Genomic DNA, 17,391 nt, shown 5'->3' with positions numbered 1-17,391 from the left:
CTCACTGGTCATCACAGACTGATGACCCCCATTACATGAACTTAAGAACTGCACTAAAAAGACTTGTAAATTTTTTTTTTTTCTCACATGTTTAGTTTTGATAGTTTCATTTATCAGTGTCATATGAGTCTGTTGTAGACACTGCACTGGCAAGACAAGTAGCAAAATAATTTAGGAAGATTGAGGTAAACTTAAAACTTTTTACACTTTAAAAAAAAAAAAGAATATAAAGAACAATTATTGTAAAATAAGACAATTTACATCATAATTTTTATTTCCAAAGCTTGGATTGATATCATATTCATGACACATGAAAGAAACAGAAGAGCAAATCTAGATAAGTTGACATGTTTAACAGTTATTGACAAATATGGATTTATCATTATTTTTACACCAAACATGATGCATTGCAGCCACTTGACATACAAAACCTCTGCTCTGAACTCTGCATTCAGGTCCTGCTGCACTAAATATGCCATAGAAAAGCTGCAGAGTCCAAAAATGCATTATACCTCACTAACGTATTCTGATCTAGTGTTGCTTCGATGTTATCAGACAAGTATAGAGTTAGAAAATGAGACAGTTATAAAGAAAAAAAAAAGTATACACTAATTCAAAAGCTTATACATGTCAGCTTTAAAGCATGCTAATTAACTTGTTAAAGTGACCCATCAAAACTGGGTATTTTCCAAGCACCCTTTAATTCAGGATGTGTATTTTGATCCCTGCATGTCTCTGCAACAAAAGACGACAGGAAATTCCTGGTGCAATAGTCAGCTGAGCAAGCTTTCAGTTGGTAGGTCAGTTCCAGCTGGGCCTACCGTGTTTTGCCACATAATAACATAAGTATCAAGAGCAGAAAATCTGTATCAATGGATACAGAATGGTGGAAAGACTTGGAGCTTCCAATACTTAATATTTTCTAAATTTGTAAATAGTTGGTTCTCTGTGAGGCTAATTCCTTCTTTTCGAGATATCATTCAATAGATAAATATGCCACAAGCACTTAACCAGCCAAAAACACTTAAAAGATTCTGGATATATTTTAAAGAAATGCATAAAATGTATTGTGAAATAATCCTTGCTGGTAGCATTTAGAAATCAAGCTAGCATATATTACCTGTGTATTATGTGATCAGCAAGTCACATTTCAGATGTAAATCTCATTGTCGCTGGGTTTTTTCTTATGGAATAATCTTTTTTTTTTTTTTTTTTTTTCTCTCTAGTAAACTCCTGGTTAGTGAAAATCCTATTAAATATTTCATACTCTGTAGTCAGGGGCAGGAGGGAAGTCCTTAGAGCTGTGTGGGATCCCCATAGATCTGGAATTCTTTGATATTTTCCATGGATCATCTTCCCACACCAATACAGGAATAGTCTTTAGTTCTTATAAAATAAGAAGCACTTCTCTTTTCTAGTGTAGAATGGCATGGTTGCTTGCTTCAACTGTTTTCAGGGCCTGTAAAACAAACACAGACATTTTATTGTAGCTCATAGTTAACCAAATGTGATCTTTGTGGGATTGTTTTTCCTTGCTCTCCTTGCCTTTCCTGTCATTGCTTTCTTTCTCTTCCCAGTTCATATTTTGCTTTCTCCTAATGCTGGGTGAATAGTATTTGTTAAATGAAGTGTGGTTTTCTTACTACTTTGGAGTTTGTAAAGCACTTTCGTTTTGCATGGCACCAATGAATCTTGTTGGTATCAAAGCATCCTTCACAAATGTCCAGAGTGGTAAGATTGCTTGTCAATGTTCTCATGTTATCCAGCACTTCACCAGAAGTTGCTCCTGTCATACTTTGCTGTGAATTTTATCTCTGTGCAGTAGAGTAATCCAAACCCCATGCGCCTGATGAATATTACAATAGCATGCATGCAGTGTCTGGCAAAGTTTTCTGAAGCATATGAGGGGGTTTAGATCACCCACATCACACTGGCAGCTCTTGCTGAATCCATAGGCACTGTATAACATGAAAATAGATTATTTTGTCAAATATAAGTATTAGAAATTTCCAAAGTGATTCCTGTGACCTTGCTCAGAGGATGATGCTTGTTTGAAAAGCCTAATCAGCAATTTACTTACGAGTACCTGCCTGACATCTTCCTTACAACAGCGATGATTATTCCTGCAAGGATTCCAACTGCGACTATGATTCCAATAATTATTCCAACCAGTGCAATTGTTTCCAGACCACCTGAAAGAGGAAATTGGGAATACTAGCATTGTTAAGAGGCTACTGATAGAGCTGACACTGTTCTGCTGCATCCCATTCCTTGGGGCAAAACTTCCTTGTATCTTGTGAGCTCTGAAGTGGGTTTGGTAGTTTCAGCAGGGTTATTTGCAGCCTGCAAACGTGCCCTTGGCTGGAGGGCTCTGTGCAGATGTAGCTATGGAGATGGTAATTGGGTGGACTAGAGGAGGCACATCAGGGAGCAGGTCGTGGCTCCTTCCAAACCTTTTGTTTAAGAATAGCATGGGCATAGCTAGTGGCTTCTAGAAGGGTACTGCCTGCCAGTTAGGTTCTCCCTTGTCTTTAAAAGCAATTCTTTTGTTTAATACCTTTTTCAGTTTTCTCTGGCTCCCCACTCAGTCCACCTGTAAAGCCAGAAAGAGAATAATTACTTAATTACTCTGCTTTGTGTGGAGTTTTGCATCCTAAATGATAATGCCATATCAAAGGAAAACTTTTATCAACTATATGAGAAGGGTTTGAGGGCTGTGTTCTGTTTTTGACAGGCAGTGAGCAAATTCAGTGCTTGAGAGAATGAGTGCAAAGAACTTTCTGAAGTAACAGAAATAAATTAAAATATAAGGGACTGATTATGATCTTAATATATATTAGTGAAACTTAAGCCTGATCACATTAAGATCAATAACAATATAACTCGTATAAAATAACTGTGATTAAGATTGAAATCAGGTTTTAATTGTCTGAGATAGTTTTATGCTAATGAAATTTTGCCTTGCTCTCAGTGCATTTGCTGAACTATTCTTTGTCTGTAAAAGCTTTTTGTCAGTTTAAAAGTTCCTCAAGTTCCTTAATTCAATTTTTGTGTGTGGAAGATTGTATAAAATCTGTTTAGTAGACTTGTTTAATTCTGGAATTGATTTTGTAGGCAAGAGGGATCCACCCTCTCAGAAGAGACAAGCAGGCTGGCAAAGGAGTTAACAGCGCGTACAATTTCTAAACAAATGTGTGTGCTTTGAGGGATATGAAACTCCAGTAGAACATGGAAGCTTGAAAAAGAAGCTAACCAAATAAAAGTGCTTGTTTATAGCTGCTATCTACAGGTAATTGGCTTAGGCTACTTAGGGGAGAAGTATTAAATAATATATGTACTACAGGACTTTGCAGAAATACAACTCCCACCAGGTTTGATTTGACTCTGTTTCAAAGCAAAGCCTATATGCTAAAAGCAGACTGACCTGAAATGTGATTGACAGATTGCCATTCATGTGAATTAAGTTTATCACTTATCTATTCTGACAGGTGAATCTAACATACTTGTGAGCCTCACAGACTTTTAGTATTTATGATCTGAGTTTGCACTTGAGGTGAGTGCGCTGAGCAACTGTTGGCAACGGCTACTACTGTTCACATAAAGTGGAGAAGCCTTTCTTCATTTATTTAGACACTGCTAAATTTGCATTTAGTTATCAAAAGTTAGTCTAGAAACAAAAAGACCTTTTCTTGTAACAGCTCATCTGACCATTATAAAATGAGATTCATTAAACTTCAGAGAGTTATTGCCTGTCTTGGGGTAGAACTGGCAATGCACTGGCAAACAAAATGGTACAGCTACTCATTCCTTTTGTCAGCATAACTTCTGTTATGAAGTTGGGATGCTGCGTGATTATTAAGAAAAAAAATCTCACTTTTCTCTTTCAAAAATCAACGATGGGACCTTTGAGAACACCTTAAACTTGGTATTTGAATTTTCCAGATATTGATTAGTAAATGGCAGTAGGACTTTGATATAATAAAATAGAAATGAAAGATTTTTTACCATCAACATTTTCTGTGTTAATTTCATAACCAGTAGAATTATCACTGTCTTCAGCTGGGGCAAATGCGCTTTCTGTGGTCATTAGTTGTCCAAACTGCAAGAGATTGGTTACATTGTGTAGTCTTGTGGGCAACTACAAGAATTGGGGGGAAAAAGAGGGAAAAGAAAGCCTCAGTACATTCAGTCTACATGTATGAGATAAGCATTTAAATTTCTTAGTCTGTCAGGCGCCCCGTGAATGCTTTTTTAGCTATCACCTGTCATCTTTGACTTGTGTACAGTGACAAAAACCCCAAAGTAAGCTGTTTTGTCTTCCCTGATAGAGGCTTGCTAGATCAGACAGCCTCTCAGTAGACTACAAAAGCTGCAGGAGAGGACTGCAGAATATTGCAGACCTGCCTCTTTTCATTTGGTTTTTTTTTTTGGTTTGTTTTTTTTTTTACACTAGTTTCATTTTGGTTTCACTGGAGCTAATGGAGAGACACTGAATTATAAGAGGCAAAGGACAGTCAATAAGCAGGTTATGAACACTTCGTGCAGTACAGAGGAACTGGCAAAAACATTTTCAGCTTTGTCACCTTCAACTTGATTGCTTGTGAAGCAAGAGCATTGGTGTTAGATTTTGTTAGAACTCAAGGTTATTCTTTATAATGATTATTCAAAATTGAAACAACAAGACAATACCAGGAATATGAAATCAGGGTAACCTAAAGGAACCTTTATTTAGGATGATACTCACCAGGGTTGGTAATTCTTCAAATTCTGTGTCATTTCTGTCTCTGAAATCAATTGTTGCACTTTCTTCTCCTTCTAGAACTGAGCTTGCTGAATAAAATTGTAGAAAAATGAATTGTGATTTTACTTGGTAGTCACATGTTCTGGCTACTTTGACATATAGACTGTTAAACACGAGATCTATGCAGTGTTCTATCTCCCCGCCCCTGTGCACTTAGGTTTGCAAAATTATTTGGATCGACTTGGTGTTCTGCTGTACTCTTGTACAAAGCTGTAGGACAAAGAGCTTAAGTACACATCGCCTAAGCCTGGCACAACCTTGAAACACACTGGTTACTAAACACTTTGTCCAAGAAAAAGATTTCTTTATTTTAAGAAAAATTTCCCTCTCCCCCTCAGGTGGATGCAACTACTCCAGATCTCTAAGCATTAGCTTATGTATTTGGACAAATTACTTCTAGCATCTTCCATTTTCTAAAATAGTAAGAGCTTTCTCCCATCTTTCAGCTCAGTCCCAGCTGCAGCCTTTATTTTTAGGACTGTAATTAATGTTTAGGGGTGTAGCTATAGTTTAGAAAATATTCCTACACAAATCTGTTCAGGGATTTTTCTAAAGTCGCAAGCCTTACTATACTTTGATTTTTTGAGGTAACAATGTAAGGTCTCCCTTTTTATTCTCGACCTATGTATGTCATCTGTGCTCTTTGGTATAATGGATTTTTAAATTTTGGCTCACAATAATGCTTTTTCTTTACAAATACAGTCAAACTTCATCAATAGGAAAAATGAGATGGAACAAGGTAGAACACAAGAGGAGGGTATGTGATGATAACTGGCAGTATCAAGAAAATGTTGACAACATAGGTATCATTTGGTCAAGTTTCATGCTGATTGCTAAAACTATGACCATACGCAGTATGGTGTTAATGTAGTGTGCTGTCTCTTAGGAGTTTCTAATTCATTGTTATCACAAAGCTAGGTGAGGCAGCTTGTTATGCTGTTGCCTGCGGCATAAAAGTTCTGCTAATTCCAGATACCAGTGTTTAAATTTAAAGCAAAGAGCTAATAATAAACGTTGTCCTGAGAAAAACTTCAGGCACAAAAACCTTAAAACTTCTGGAAAGTTCTTTCCCAGATTCAAATTTTGCATCTAACTTCTACTTATCTCAGCAGAGCAAAACTTTGTCCAAACATTTTCAAATCCAGTTTATATTTTTTCAACATAATACTGAGTTACTGCTGGGAAATACTTCAGTGACAGCTGAAGGTTATGTGAATAAGAGCCATGTTAATTCTCCTGAGAAAAGCAGAGAAGTTTTAAGACTGTTGGAGAAAACCCTGGATGCTCACACATCATTTGCCTATGATATATGTAAGGCAACAATTGTCAGCTGCTAACAGGTTAATTATAAACAGAGAATACCTAATCCTTTTTTCCTTTGCAAGATAGTTTAATACCTCTGTAATTTGGTGAATAGTAAGATTAGTAGTGATCTCTTTGGGGAGGAGGACAGCTATTCATATTAGTTATTTAAAAGCAGAGATTTACTGTGCTATTTGAATAATTTATGTAAGAGAAATATTCATGGCCTGTTTGTTTTATTAAATCTTAACACCGTTTCTGCTAATTTCATCTCTTTTGAGTGACCTAAAACATTCTCATCTGTTCTGTTTGAAGTTTCACTATTTTTGAATTGTTAGACTAGTTCCAAATAGTAAGACTGTTTCTTTTGAAAGGTTTTGAGTCAAATGCACCTGGCTTGTGCTGTATAAATACAGAAGCAAGTAAACAGTTTTTTTGTTCTGTGAAATCAGAAAGAATGGGCATTTTGCTCAATATCAGCCAAAAAATTGAAAAACGGACAGAATCACTTTGGACCAGCTGTGCATATATCACTTGGAAACTATTTTTCTTTAATTGAGTTCCATTTAACTTTTGTCATTTTTAACTGCCCTTTTCAAAATAAAAGTGTTATTTCAAATGACAAAGACAATATTTAATTTTGAAATGAATGGGAAAAAAATGCACTGGTACTTTAAAGGAAATTTTTCATATAGAGGATGAATGATTCAACCTTGGGAAAAAAAAAATCTCTGGTTTTTCTTGAAACTCTCATCTGAATTCTACTGGAAACTTGCAAATATTTTTCCTTGCTCCCAAAACTCACTTTTGAACCAAACTAAAATTTTCTCATCCACCTCTAGCAATGTGAGACTGATGGCTTTGTCCTGTTGCCAAGAGACTAAACACTGATCTAAACTTAGATTTCTAATTCCATGTTTACTCCAGTAAATAAAATTTTATATTTTTATACCTTTATAAGCCTGAATACAGATGCACTTTCTATTTAAGAGCCAAAAGTGTGTGCAAGTAGTGCTTTAGGCACTCAGATGAAGAAAGTATATTCATATTATGCTAACATGAGGTCTAATATAGTGGCTAATTAAGCCAGCCAGTCTCCCCAAAATCCATGGAAAGACTGGACCAGGCCAGGATAAATTGTATTTCTAAGTTAGATGGTAAAAATAATGTTTTGCTTATTTTTGATTCAAAGCCCTAGGTGAGCAGCCTTGAAAACTGGCTGTAGAGATAGCACAAAGGGGGCTTGACTTTATTGTATGTTGATTTAGCCACCCTCTAGATAGCAGGGTATTTTAAGATATGGCACTACTTTACAGAACTTATTTTTTTGCTTATAAAGTAATATCTTCCAAGTACAATATTGGGATTATGCTATGTAAATGCTAAGGGGAAAGAAAGAAATAGCAATAGAGCTCGACAACATGAATAGTTAGTGTATGGATCAGTTTACTGTGCAATCCCAGTTGGAACTGAAAAAAACATCCTTTATTCACTAGTTACAAAATAAACACAGATGAAGAACACAAATTACCAGAGGAAAAACCCCAAGTAGAAAGTGAAATAAGTTTTGTATGTTAACAACAAGCAGCTTATTCAGAGAAGAATTACTTGAGAGTGGAGGCAGGCAGGGAAAGTGTTGCAGAACAAAGGTGTAGAGAATTAGTTAATGTCACAAAGAAACATGAAAATTAATTATTTGTGTGATAGTTATTGCAGATTCTTGGCAATGAGAGACTGTAGAAAATCTGTTTTGGTGCATGTGCCCTCTGTGTGCCATGATTGACAAAAGGAGGTGGCCCAGATTAATCTTGCCTAATTTTAGGTTCTTAATAAAGGTGCCTAAATAAGGTGTCTGCTTGCCCTTATCTTCTAGAGTCTGGAGGGAAAGACAAATACTTCCAGAAGGTAATTCATCTCTCCTGAGATTTGGGTCATGCTTGCTAGTGCTACTTTTCCTTAACTGTAAAGGGAAACTAGAATAATAGGGCTCCCTTACGAACTTCCAAAAGCTCCCAGATGGAAGTGATTCCTGTCAGTGTGGAGGTCTTGTCCTGCCCCATCCAGTCCGCGTAATGCTGTGTTCAAGCTGAGGTGCTGTCTTTGCTGGAGAATGGTCCCTGGTCTGCACTGCCAGCTTTGTTTTCCTGGACAGTGGAGGTGCTGTGGGTGGCAGTTAAGCAGACACTGCTGAACTATGACCAAAAGACTGGGAGGTAATTTGTTATCAGTGTGCTGCATTTGTAGGAAGGGCTATTTGATGCTAGACAACTCTGTCGGGGAAAGTCATAATAAAGTAAAAAGATTTAAATGAAATTGAGATAAACTGTTGGACTCAAAACTTCTTTTCCTGTACCGAGGACAAGGCATATAAACCACTGACATCAAAGAGAACGTGAAGGGGATGTAAGGGTGCATGTGCTCTAGTGATTTGTTGGTTTCATCCAGTGTGGGCCAATGTAGCAAGGGCCACAGGGCTAAGTAGTGCTTCTGCATGTGTTCTTAATATTGTCTTAGAGGAGGCTGTAAATAAAAACATTGCCTCACAGTGCTGACTGTCTCCAACTAGCACCATGGCCTCTTCTGTTTGCAGCTATATGTTGCTGCAGATGTAAAGTTATCATTGCATCTCGTTCTGCCAGAGTTCCAGCTGGGTGCATTTCAGTTCAAAGTCCCCAGCTGCTGTCAAGCCGCAGCTTCTCACACCAGGAGAAAATCTGATGTCTTTAAAAGTTTAATACTGCTTTGAAAACATCCCATGTTTAGGCATCCCATGACTGCTTAGGGGAAGATGAGCTCACTACTCATTGTTATGCATGGAGTGACAGTTTACTAGAAAAACCTCTTAGGGTTGCTTTCAAAGCACAGCGGTTGAGTTGGAAAGGAGAGCGAGTTGTAAAACTGCTGCTCGTTAGCATTTCTTTCAGGTACCTCCAAAACCAACAAAGATACTTTGGAAGATGAAAAATATTGTAGGATCTTGTTTCTTTCCCAGCAGTCTGAATAAACCCAGATACCAGTGGGCAAAGGCAGTTGTGAGCCTGGATTTTAGCTTAGTCCTTGAAATAGGAAGCCCTCAAAACAGAGTGAGCTTCCATCTCTGTGGTAAGCGGCAGTAGGTAAAAATCGCTAACCCTAAAGGATTCCCTCTAGCAAAATCTGGAATAATCTTTATTGCTCAATGCTCCTTTGCTCCTATTGGGAAAAAAAAAAAAAGCAGCACCTTTAGTTATTTATAATGGCTAAAAAAAAATTAACTAGCATGTTAACTGTCAAACAAAAGCTTTGCTCTTAAATTTATTTTTATCTGTATCTTATCAATATCATATTTTGTCCTACCCAGCTGTGCTAGATAGATGCTTTGTGGAGTACTGCTGTAGAAAAGCAAGGGACAGAATTGAGGGACTGGTTATTTGGGAGATACCACTTTTCTGTTTGAGATATTGCAGAGCTACCTATGCAGAGCTGACTGTTCTTCAGTATCTGCTTCCTGAGTGGTTACAGAGCAAGTGGTGGTGTTTGAAGGACTCTGTGTGTTAGCCATCCTGTTTTGGCCATATTTTACCCAATGTTTATGTCCTGATACAGGAATTCCCTTTCTGAGGAAGCAGTCTTCCCTCACAGACCTGAACTTAATCGTGAGCAAAGTGAGTCTTAGTCAGTGTCTCATTATTGGAATCCATCTGGTTGTAGTTCAGTGGAAACTTTTATTCATGGTGGTGGAAGTTTAACAAAAATGTGTGATTTGATAAGGTACCTGCCTTTTGAATACATAAAGTCTCAGCAGCAGCTCTGTAGTTTCCAAATACAGTATTTGTTATTTGACTTTATCCTCAATTGAAATGTATTGCATAGTCAGATCCAAAACCTATCTCATCAGCTTAATTTTATCTGAAAGGAGTTTTCCATTATTGTTCTATAATTGCTTAAGCATTTGGGATTATTTAAAAAAAAATATAAGTGTGGGGTTTTTTTTTTCTGGTGAAATGGTTCAATCCTGCCAAATCTAGGCCGCCGAATTTTTTTACTTTGAAAATTTGTGGTTTTGAAGAATATTATATAGTGGATTCTGGGTTTTGCTTTCTGGATTTTGCGCCTTTGCGCAGTTAAAATTTTCCAGACTCTGGAAAGGCAAGGAAGTTTCTTAATGAGAACTGAAATTCTCATTTGTACCTGTGACTCCTGCAAAACTCCTGAGATCTGCAGTATCCTGAGAACTGTGTATGCTTAGCTTGTTTGGGGCCACAGCACTGGCATTTTCTCTTTTTCTGTTAATTCCTTCTGGAAGTTGGAGTAGTATATCATGCCATAATAAAGAAATGCCCTGGTATATGTTTGTGTCTAGAATTTTGTTGTTCAGGAGAAAGTATGTGCTGTCTAAATCCTGAAGTGGTTACTGCAGTTTCCTAATACAGACAGCTTTCCATTTTATAATGAAGGAAGCTGGATGACAGAATTCTGTAACTTTGGAAGGCATCTGCCAGTTGCAAAATGGTCCTGATGCGCCAGGAAGGTTTTAGTTCAACCTTATTTGGAGTATAACTGAGTTCAGGTATTCTGTGAGCTCATGATGACAGTGTTTTGCTGAATTGTCAGAAACATTTCCTTTGGTGACCACACCCTACTACAGATGGTTTCTATTGCTGCGGCTGGCTTAGCCAAAGGAACAAAGCCACAGTGAAAATCTACAGTGCCAAGTGGCAAAGAACCACTCATCTGCTTCTGAAGTAACTCACGTCTTCTGACTGTTACAATATTCTACATTGCCTGTATATAGAATAGCCACAGAAAAGCAAACCAAAATATATTTTTAACTGGGAAGACATAGAGAAAAATAACTGCTCTTCAAGTGTGTGCTATATGTATATGACCCACAACCAAAGTTACGAAACAAAGCCACAAGAGGAAAAGGTGGTAACTTACTCAGCTTTCTCTTATGCATGATAAAATCAGCCACAGAGCTGTGGGCATCAAGAAGATACTATTTAACTCCATTATGGGACATTCCTTTAAAATATTCCTTGCAGAACCAGAGATTAGTCTTCTAAGGTTTATTCTTTTACTAAAACTGGTGTGTCGATCTCTTTCTTGTCTGGTAAGTGCACTGATCTCGGAATTACTACCCCATGAATGTAAGATAAAACCACTTTCTTATTGATATTTGCTGCCCTGTGACCCTGTATCAACTGTTTGTAGTCTTACTAGCAATTTCCTGGTTTTCTGTGAGCAGTAAGGGCTTGATTGGGGCAACAAGACTGGAGTTGTGATCAAGGGATAAGTCTCTTTTGCATCATTCTGTAAGTGGCATGTAAAACTGCAGCATGACAGTACTGGGTTTATCACTGCACGACTGACAAGGAATGAGTGTTGGAGCTAAGACTAGGAGAACAGTATAAAATTTTGTGTAATAGATCAGCAAATTTTATGTGGTGTGCAGTAGAAAGCAGATAATCTAGGAACAAATATTGGGATATGTAAATGCAGATGAAAGGAATTAAGAAATGACCTCTAACACAGTAATAAACTAATCTTTTCACTGAATCACTTCCTTCCCAAAACTCTGAGGCTGTAGCTGTATGCCCTTTCACAGCTGCCTTGAGGAAGGTTACTAACCCCTTGTATCTGCCAGCGGAACCGTTTGCATGATCATTTCTTAACTCATTTGTTTGAAATATGCGTGTTCAATGCTAACTGGAATCTGGCTGGGCTTTAATTTTGTTCACACAAGGATTTTTGGCTAGCTGCTTTATATTGCCACACAGCAAGCAAGATCCATTCAAATGTTTAGTCCGACTTTCATACTAACTAATATTGCACTAGCTAATATTTGAATTGGTTTCGTAGTGATAAAAACATGTTAATACAAATTTGGAATGAAGTGTGCCCCATTTACAGATTTAGCAGGGCTCATCTACTTCTCAAGCCTTCCTAAGATTATCTGTTTGCCTGAAATGGTGTACACAGCTGAACTGTGCCCTCACAAAGGATTATTCTGATGCAATTTATGCTGGATGTTGTAGTATTTGTAATCAACAAATACAAAGATAGAAAAACATGAGGAAGTCATAAAGCAACATGAGAATGTGCACAGCACCACAGTTTCTGTTCCTTTGAGAGTCTTTGGCCAGGCTTCTGAGGCAGCGAGTTGGAAATCAATAGTAAATTTCTCTTGTTTTTCTCATTTGTTTCTCTTTAGAACATCCCAACACACCTATATTCCCAATTGTATGTCTTTTTCTGAAATGCTGTGTTAGATGTTGTGCACCACGCAGCTATGTGAGCTTTGCTGCAGTGTTATTTCAAACTGAGTGTGTGCACGCAGATCGGAGGAGGCCCTTTTAGAGGCTGCTTGGCTGCAGCGTGGATCTGGCAGCATTTGGGTTTCATCCTGTAGTCCCTGACCACATCCAGACAAAAAGCAAACAAACCAACAAAACAAACGTGCATCTGAGACAGACCATACCTTAGAGCTGGGCAAACAGTAGTCATTTCTGCGGTAGACATGTATGTATGGCTTGCCTCAAATGACACAAGGAGGAAACACTATGTGCTTCTGTCAGAGCCCAACAGCCTGCATGCTGTGGGCTATCCTTCCTTTACTGCTTTTTATTATCTATTAAAATGCTTTTTATCTCTCTAGGTTCTCAGCTGCTTATTTTTGCAGATGACTTGCTAGTACGAGAGCTGGGGTCAATGCACGGGTTCAGTGGAAGCTGTTGAATTACAGGAGCTGAGAACCTGGCCTCTGTTTCCAGTGTTCACTGTGCAGCCTGAGTTAATGAAAGGTCTGCTTGTGAGCTTTTAAATATAACTATTTCCTTTGCTTGTAAAGTTACACAGATTCAAAACCTAACTTTTGAGATACAGATGGGCAAGCCTCTGCTTTCCCAATGATGACAGAGCAAATTTTAGCTGTTCTCTGCTGGCCTTTACTAAGACACCGCGAAATACTGACTCGCTGATTTGCAGACTCACTAATCGAGATCCAGGAAGATGTTTTTCTCCTCCTTGTGATAATTAAGTTTGCGATATTGGAAATGTAGAGCTAGATTCATGTCATGCTACTGTAGTTTACAAGAGTAAATGGGGACACAAGTGCACTCATCATTCACTGTGCAGCCACATTCAGAGTGAAAGGTTTTGTCGAACTGGAAGAAAACTGACTTGCTTTTGGAGTCACATGTGGCTGTTTGGATTGTTCATTTTTATTTACTACGAGCAGTTACAGAACTTGTTTTTCGGAAGAGTTTAGAGTTGTCTGACTTTGTCATTTAGTTTTGCCACTGAACTGGCAACAGAGTTTGGGTAAATCAAAATACTTTTTTAAAAAATCCTTCTTTGTGATTTTTGTCAATTCTGCTTTTTATGATTTTGGAAAACAAAATGTTTGTCTTTCATGGTTGACTCTGAACTTCCATTTCCTTTCTTATCATATAAACACTTCTCATCTGAATTGTCCTGTCCAAGTGCTTACTTTGAGTCCAAAGCAAATGTAAAGTACCATGACCTAGTGTAAACCTGTTTAATTTTGAGCCTTGCATAAGGAGTTATAATCTAGTATTTGCCTCTAGGTGAGATCAGGCACGTGGACTGTTGATACAGCTCAAGTGACATGTGGTAACTTGCTTAACGATCATGTTAATTTTTGTTCATGTTATGTGACAGCCAATCGAGTAATCTTCTCTGCAACAATACTTGCACCATGGGAAAGGTTTCAAATTAGGAAATGTGTTGCCTCTGTAAAGCACTGATTCGAATGCTTCTGCTTTTAATTGTTTGATTAATGCTGTGCCCAGAAAAATTTTAGGCCAACTTCCATTTTTATTAGTTTGGTCTGGTCCCTATGTGCTATGATTTGCTTGAGTTTTTTAATGCTGGACAGGATCACAGAAGGGCAAATACAGATCTGCTAAGCATTCAATAGGAAATGCTTTAGTCTAAAAATGCCACATGCTTGTATAGGTGCTCAAGGCTGTAAGAAAGATAATGTACTTGGCTGTTTCAGTCAGAATTTAAACCATGAACAGATAACAGAGCATGTGTGAATGTATTGTAAGTAGATAGTGATGTAAGATTTCTTACTAGGTTTTCTTTCTATTTTTTTTTCTGATTTCTGCCACTAATTTGGAAGCTCACATATGAAGAGTGAAATCAATTAATAAGTTAATTATCTTATTCTCCTCCACATCAGTATTGTGGTTTATGCTTTTACAGCTTTGTTGTGTCTTGCTTTATGTGACCCAATTAAAGGAGCTTTTATTGTTTCTTTTGGAAACCATATTGCTGACTGGGCCCAAATATTCCTGTTAAGAATAGCACAAATACAGGAAATTTTAACAGAAATCTTAATTCATTTTTAACTTAGTAGTGTTAGATGTAATTTGCATGTTCTCTGTGAGCAAAGATTGAGCATTTGACTTCTCCCTTAAGTTTCATAGGTTTTCACAGAGATGTGGTTCATAGGTTGGCTGATAGTCCTGTTACTGGGTCAGTGGTAACTGCTATTTTCAAATCAAATTTCTGGTTCACAGTTGTCCTGAAATGGTTTCTGTGCCTCTAGCTTTTTCATAAAGTTGCAGCAACTCAAAGACATCAGATACTAATGAAACTACTCAAGTTGTGAATCACTGCCTGGAAGGGGAAAATGCTGTGCTTACAACTAGGATGAACAGCACAGAATTCAATTTATCTGGCAATTCAAGGAGGAATTTAGAACCAATAATAATCCTTTTGGAAAGATGCTTCCTAAGCGAAACAAACTTGCTTTTCTTGATTCAATCTCAATCCAGAAAATGGAGCGCCTAAATATAATGAAAGAGTATCTGCAGATACTGAATATAATGAAAGAGTATCTGCAGTGGCCTGATCAGGGTTAAGAGGTATCAGAGTCCGATAAGGAAACGTTTTTTTCTCTAAAACCCTCAGGCCAAATTGTCTACTCCAGAGGTTCAGGTGCCTGAATATATCCACTCCACCTACTACTGTACTAGCCAAAAAAAATTCTCAATCTTCACTGTCAGTGCAGTCAGAGATTGCTGAAGAAGGCATTGTCATTTTAAGTCTGTTCTAAGTTAAAATTGCTGATGGTTATCGGTAAACAGCAGTGATACACATGCTAAATATTTGGGACTTGCTTATTTTATATCTGGAGGTTTTCTGCTCTATATCCTTTGGAAGTTGTCCTAAATTATTGGCCTCATGGGAAGAAAAAGTCATAAAACCTAAACAAACACAGAAAGCCATAAGTACTGTAAACCATGTTCTAGATCCAGCTGTGCAGTTCACTGCAAACGATACTGCTAATGAAACAGAGGTAGCATCTTGCCAGGAGGAAATATTGACATTTTTCTTGCTAGTAGGGTTTCAACCTGATTGTTGCTGGACTCTCCTTCTCTGAGTTGAGAGAAAACATGCTTAAAAATTCCCCCAAAGCCTTAAGATGAAAAACCCTTTTTTCTGTTATTTTGCTATCCTAGAAACCGCTTAAGGTCATTCTATAAAATGGTGGTGAGTTTTGCCTAATTTTTAATGGCCTTAAACTTTGGTACATCTCATATTGATGCTTTTTAAGGATAAGCTAGCTGGGTGAGCTGTATGTGCTTACCCTGGAGAAAGCCTAGAAAGCAGTATTTGGGATTTGGCTAGTATCTGGTGATTTTAGATTTTCTGTGAAATTTTGAAGCATAACTCCAAACTTTCGGTCTCATACTCTGACACACAGAACACCAGGAATTCCCATTAGAAGTTTCAAGCCAACATCCACGCATACTGTGTATTGATATAGCTCTGTTATTTCCAGCAGAATGATATTGACTGTCACCAGGCCAAAATCAGGTCATATCTTTCAGCTGGGATTGCCAAATCCAAGTCAGACAAGTAGATTTACGCTTTGGAAGACCAGTGGGTTGAGTTTCGGGTTATTGTTCTCAGAGCACTAGTGCTTGGAACATGTTCCATAGCAACGGTAGCTGTATTTCACCACTACAGGCATACATCCAGTTTGTGCATACATCCTACATCAGGCACACTGCCTGATGGCTAATTCATTCATAATGAGTCAAATACTGTGCAGAAAGACTAAATTTGAATGTGATGTTCCTGGAATCAAGTAGTGATCAGGGTAATTCTGATTTACTGTTAATAAATCACTCTTCTTCTTTAGCTGTAAAAAGACTTAAACATCTTCTTTACCTAAAACTGTATATTGTGTTTTTCTTATAAAATGCAAACAAAATAGTCTGCCAAATAAACTTTTTCTGAGTAGATATGTAACACTTCAGATTTGTCTTACGTAATGATTCTTCCTGGCTTAGTTTCCCTCACTGGTATATACTGCTTATGGCTACGTTAGTATTAGCAAAACCCTGCATGAGGCTCAAATTCTAAGCTGTTGTAATGCCTCTAAGTAGAGAAATGAACCTCTTGAATGGAAAGATTTAGATGTTATTTTCATAAAGAGTTTCACCACCTAAATGGCAGTTACAACTGAATTATTGCTTGCAGTCTCTATTGCACACATTACAGTGAAACTGGAGACACCTCCAGCAGCTGTTGATGCCTTCCCTGACTCTTGTACCATTCTCCTTCCTTCACACAGACACACACAGAAAATTATTTTCTAATAGACCATAACTCAGCCCATCTGAAAACTTTTGATGTTTCTTTCCTGATTGCAGCCACAGTAGATGCTTAGTAATAGTTTAAGAATTCAAAATAAAGTTTTATAAACAGGACAGAGCAACTGCATTGCCTGTTAGTAAGCACACAAACTGTTAAATGACAGGAAATGACTGGAAATAACTTTAACCAAAGTTTCTTACCTTCTTCAGCAAGCGCTATGAAAGGCATGCTCCCTAGAACGAAGATGAAGAATTGAACTTTAATAAACATCTTTGATCTGCTTAGAGAATAGCTTTCCAATCCCGAGACCAGATGGATTCAAATTCTGATCAAGTTTTTTAGAGACAGAGAACTGAGATCACAAAAAGAAATCACTGCAAAAAATACTTTGGTATTCCAAATATTCCTCTAAGTGCTGTAGTCTACAGCGGGAAGGTTTACTCTGATGATAACTGTACAGCTAAAGAAAACTGAGTGGAGTCAGCATTATTTTCTTTAGCCAAGGGGTGGGAGCATGCCTAAGGTGGTCCTCAAAGAAGAGCCAGGCCCGCCCTCTGTGCTCTGTTTGGTCAGTACCAAAATTATGATCTCAGCCCAGGTTTAAAGTTACAGGAGCCGTTGCGGCTTCCAGAAGACTTTTATTTAGCAAAGGGGGAAAGGGTATTTGGGCA

At 37.7% G+C, this 17,391-nt stretch overlaps 1 protein-coding gene across 4 annotated transcripts; it reads right to left on the bottom strand.

Annotated features, from left to right (window-relative positions):
* Positions 1-252: 252 nt before the first annotated feature.
* On the bottom strand, positions 253-17,185 carry PDPN (podoplanin). 4 transcript variants are annotated; one of them, XM_086764543.1, is made up of 6 exons: positions 16,921-17,185; positions 4,745-4,830; positions 4,006-4,138; positions 2,558-2,593; positions 2,091-2,192; positions 253-1,459 (listed from the first exon to the last, which is right to left on the bottom strand). In XM_086764543.1, the coding sequence occupies exons 1-6, from the start codon at positions 16,988-16,990 to the stop codon at positions 1,443-1,445; spliced, it is 444 nt and encodes a 147-aa protein (XP_086620669.1). In that variant the 5' UTR covers positions 16,991-17,185; the 3' UTR covers positions 253-1,442. The 4 variants fall into 4 exon arrangements, with proteins under 4 accessions (XP_086620669.1, XP_086620671.1, XP_086620668.1 ...); XM_086764545.1 differs by having other exon boundaries at positions 2,081-2,192; positions 4,006-4,099; XM_086764542.1 differs by having other exon boundaries at positions 2,081-2,192; positions 16,921-17,184.
* Positions 17,186-17,391: the final 206 nt, after the last annotated feature.

This window comes from Chlamydotis macqueenii, chromosome 21, assembly GCF_036417535.1.
Source record: "Chlamydotis macqueenii isolate bChlMac1 chromosome 21, bChlMac1.mat, whole genome shotgun sequence".
NCBI lineage: Eukaryota > Metazoa > Chordata > Aves > Otidiformes > Otididae > Chlamydotis > Chlamydotis macqueenii.
The sequence above is the reverse complement of the archived record's forward strand: the minus strand, read 5'-3'. Positions and strand labels throughout refer to the sequence as shown.

Bases quoted from the DNA above. Each gene is read 5' to 3' on its own strand.
- PDPN (XM_086764543.1), bottom strand. From the start codon at position 16,990: ATGTTTATTAAAGTTCAATTCTTCATCTTCGTTCTAGGGAGCATGCCT. The intron at 2,594-4,005 runs GTAAAAAATCTT...CTGGCTTTACAG, and splicing joins TAACACAGAAAATGTTGATG to GTGGACTGAGTGGGGAGCCA. The intron at 2,193-2,557 runs GTATTAAACAAA...TTCCTCTTTCAG, and splicing joins GCCAGAGAAAACTGAAAAAG to GTGGTCTGGAAACAATTGCA.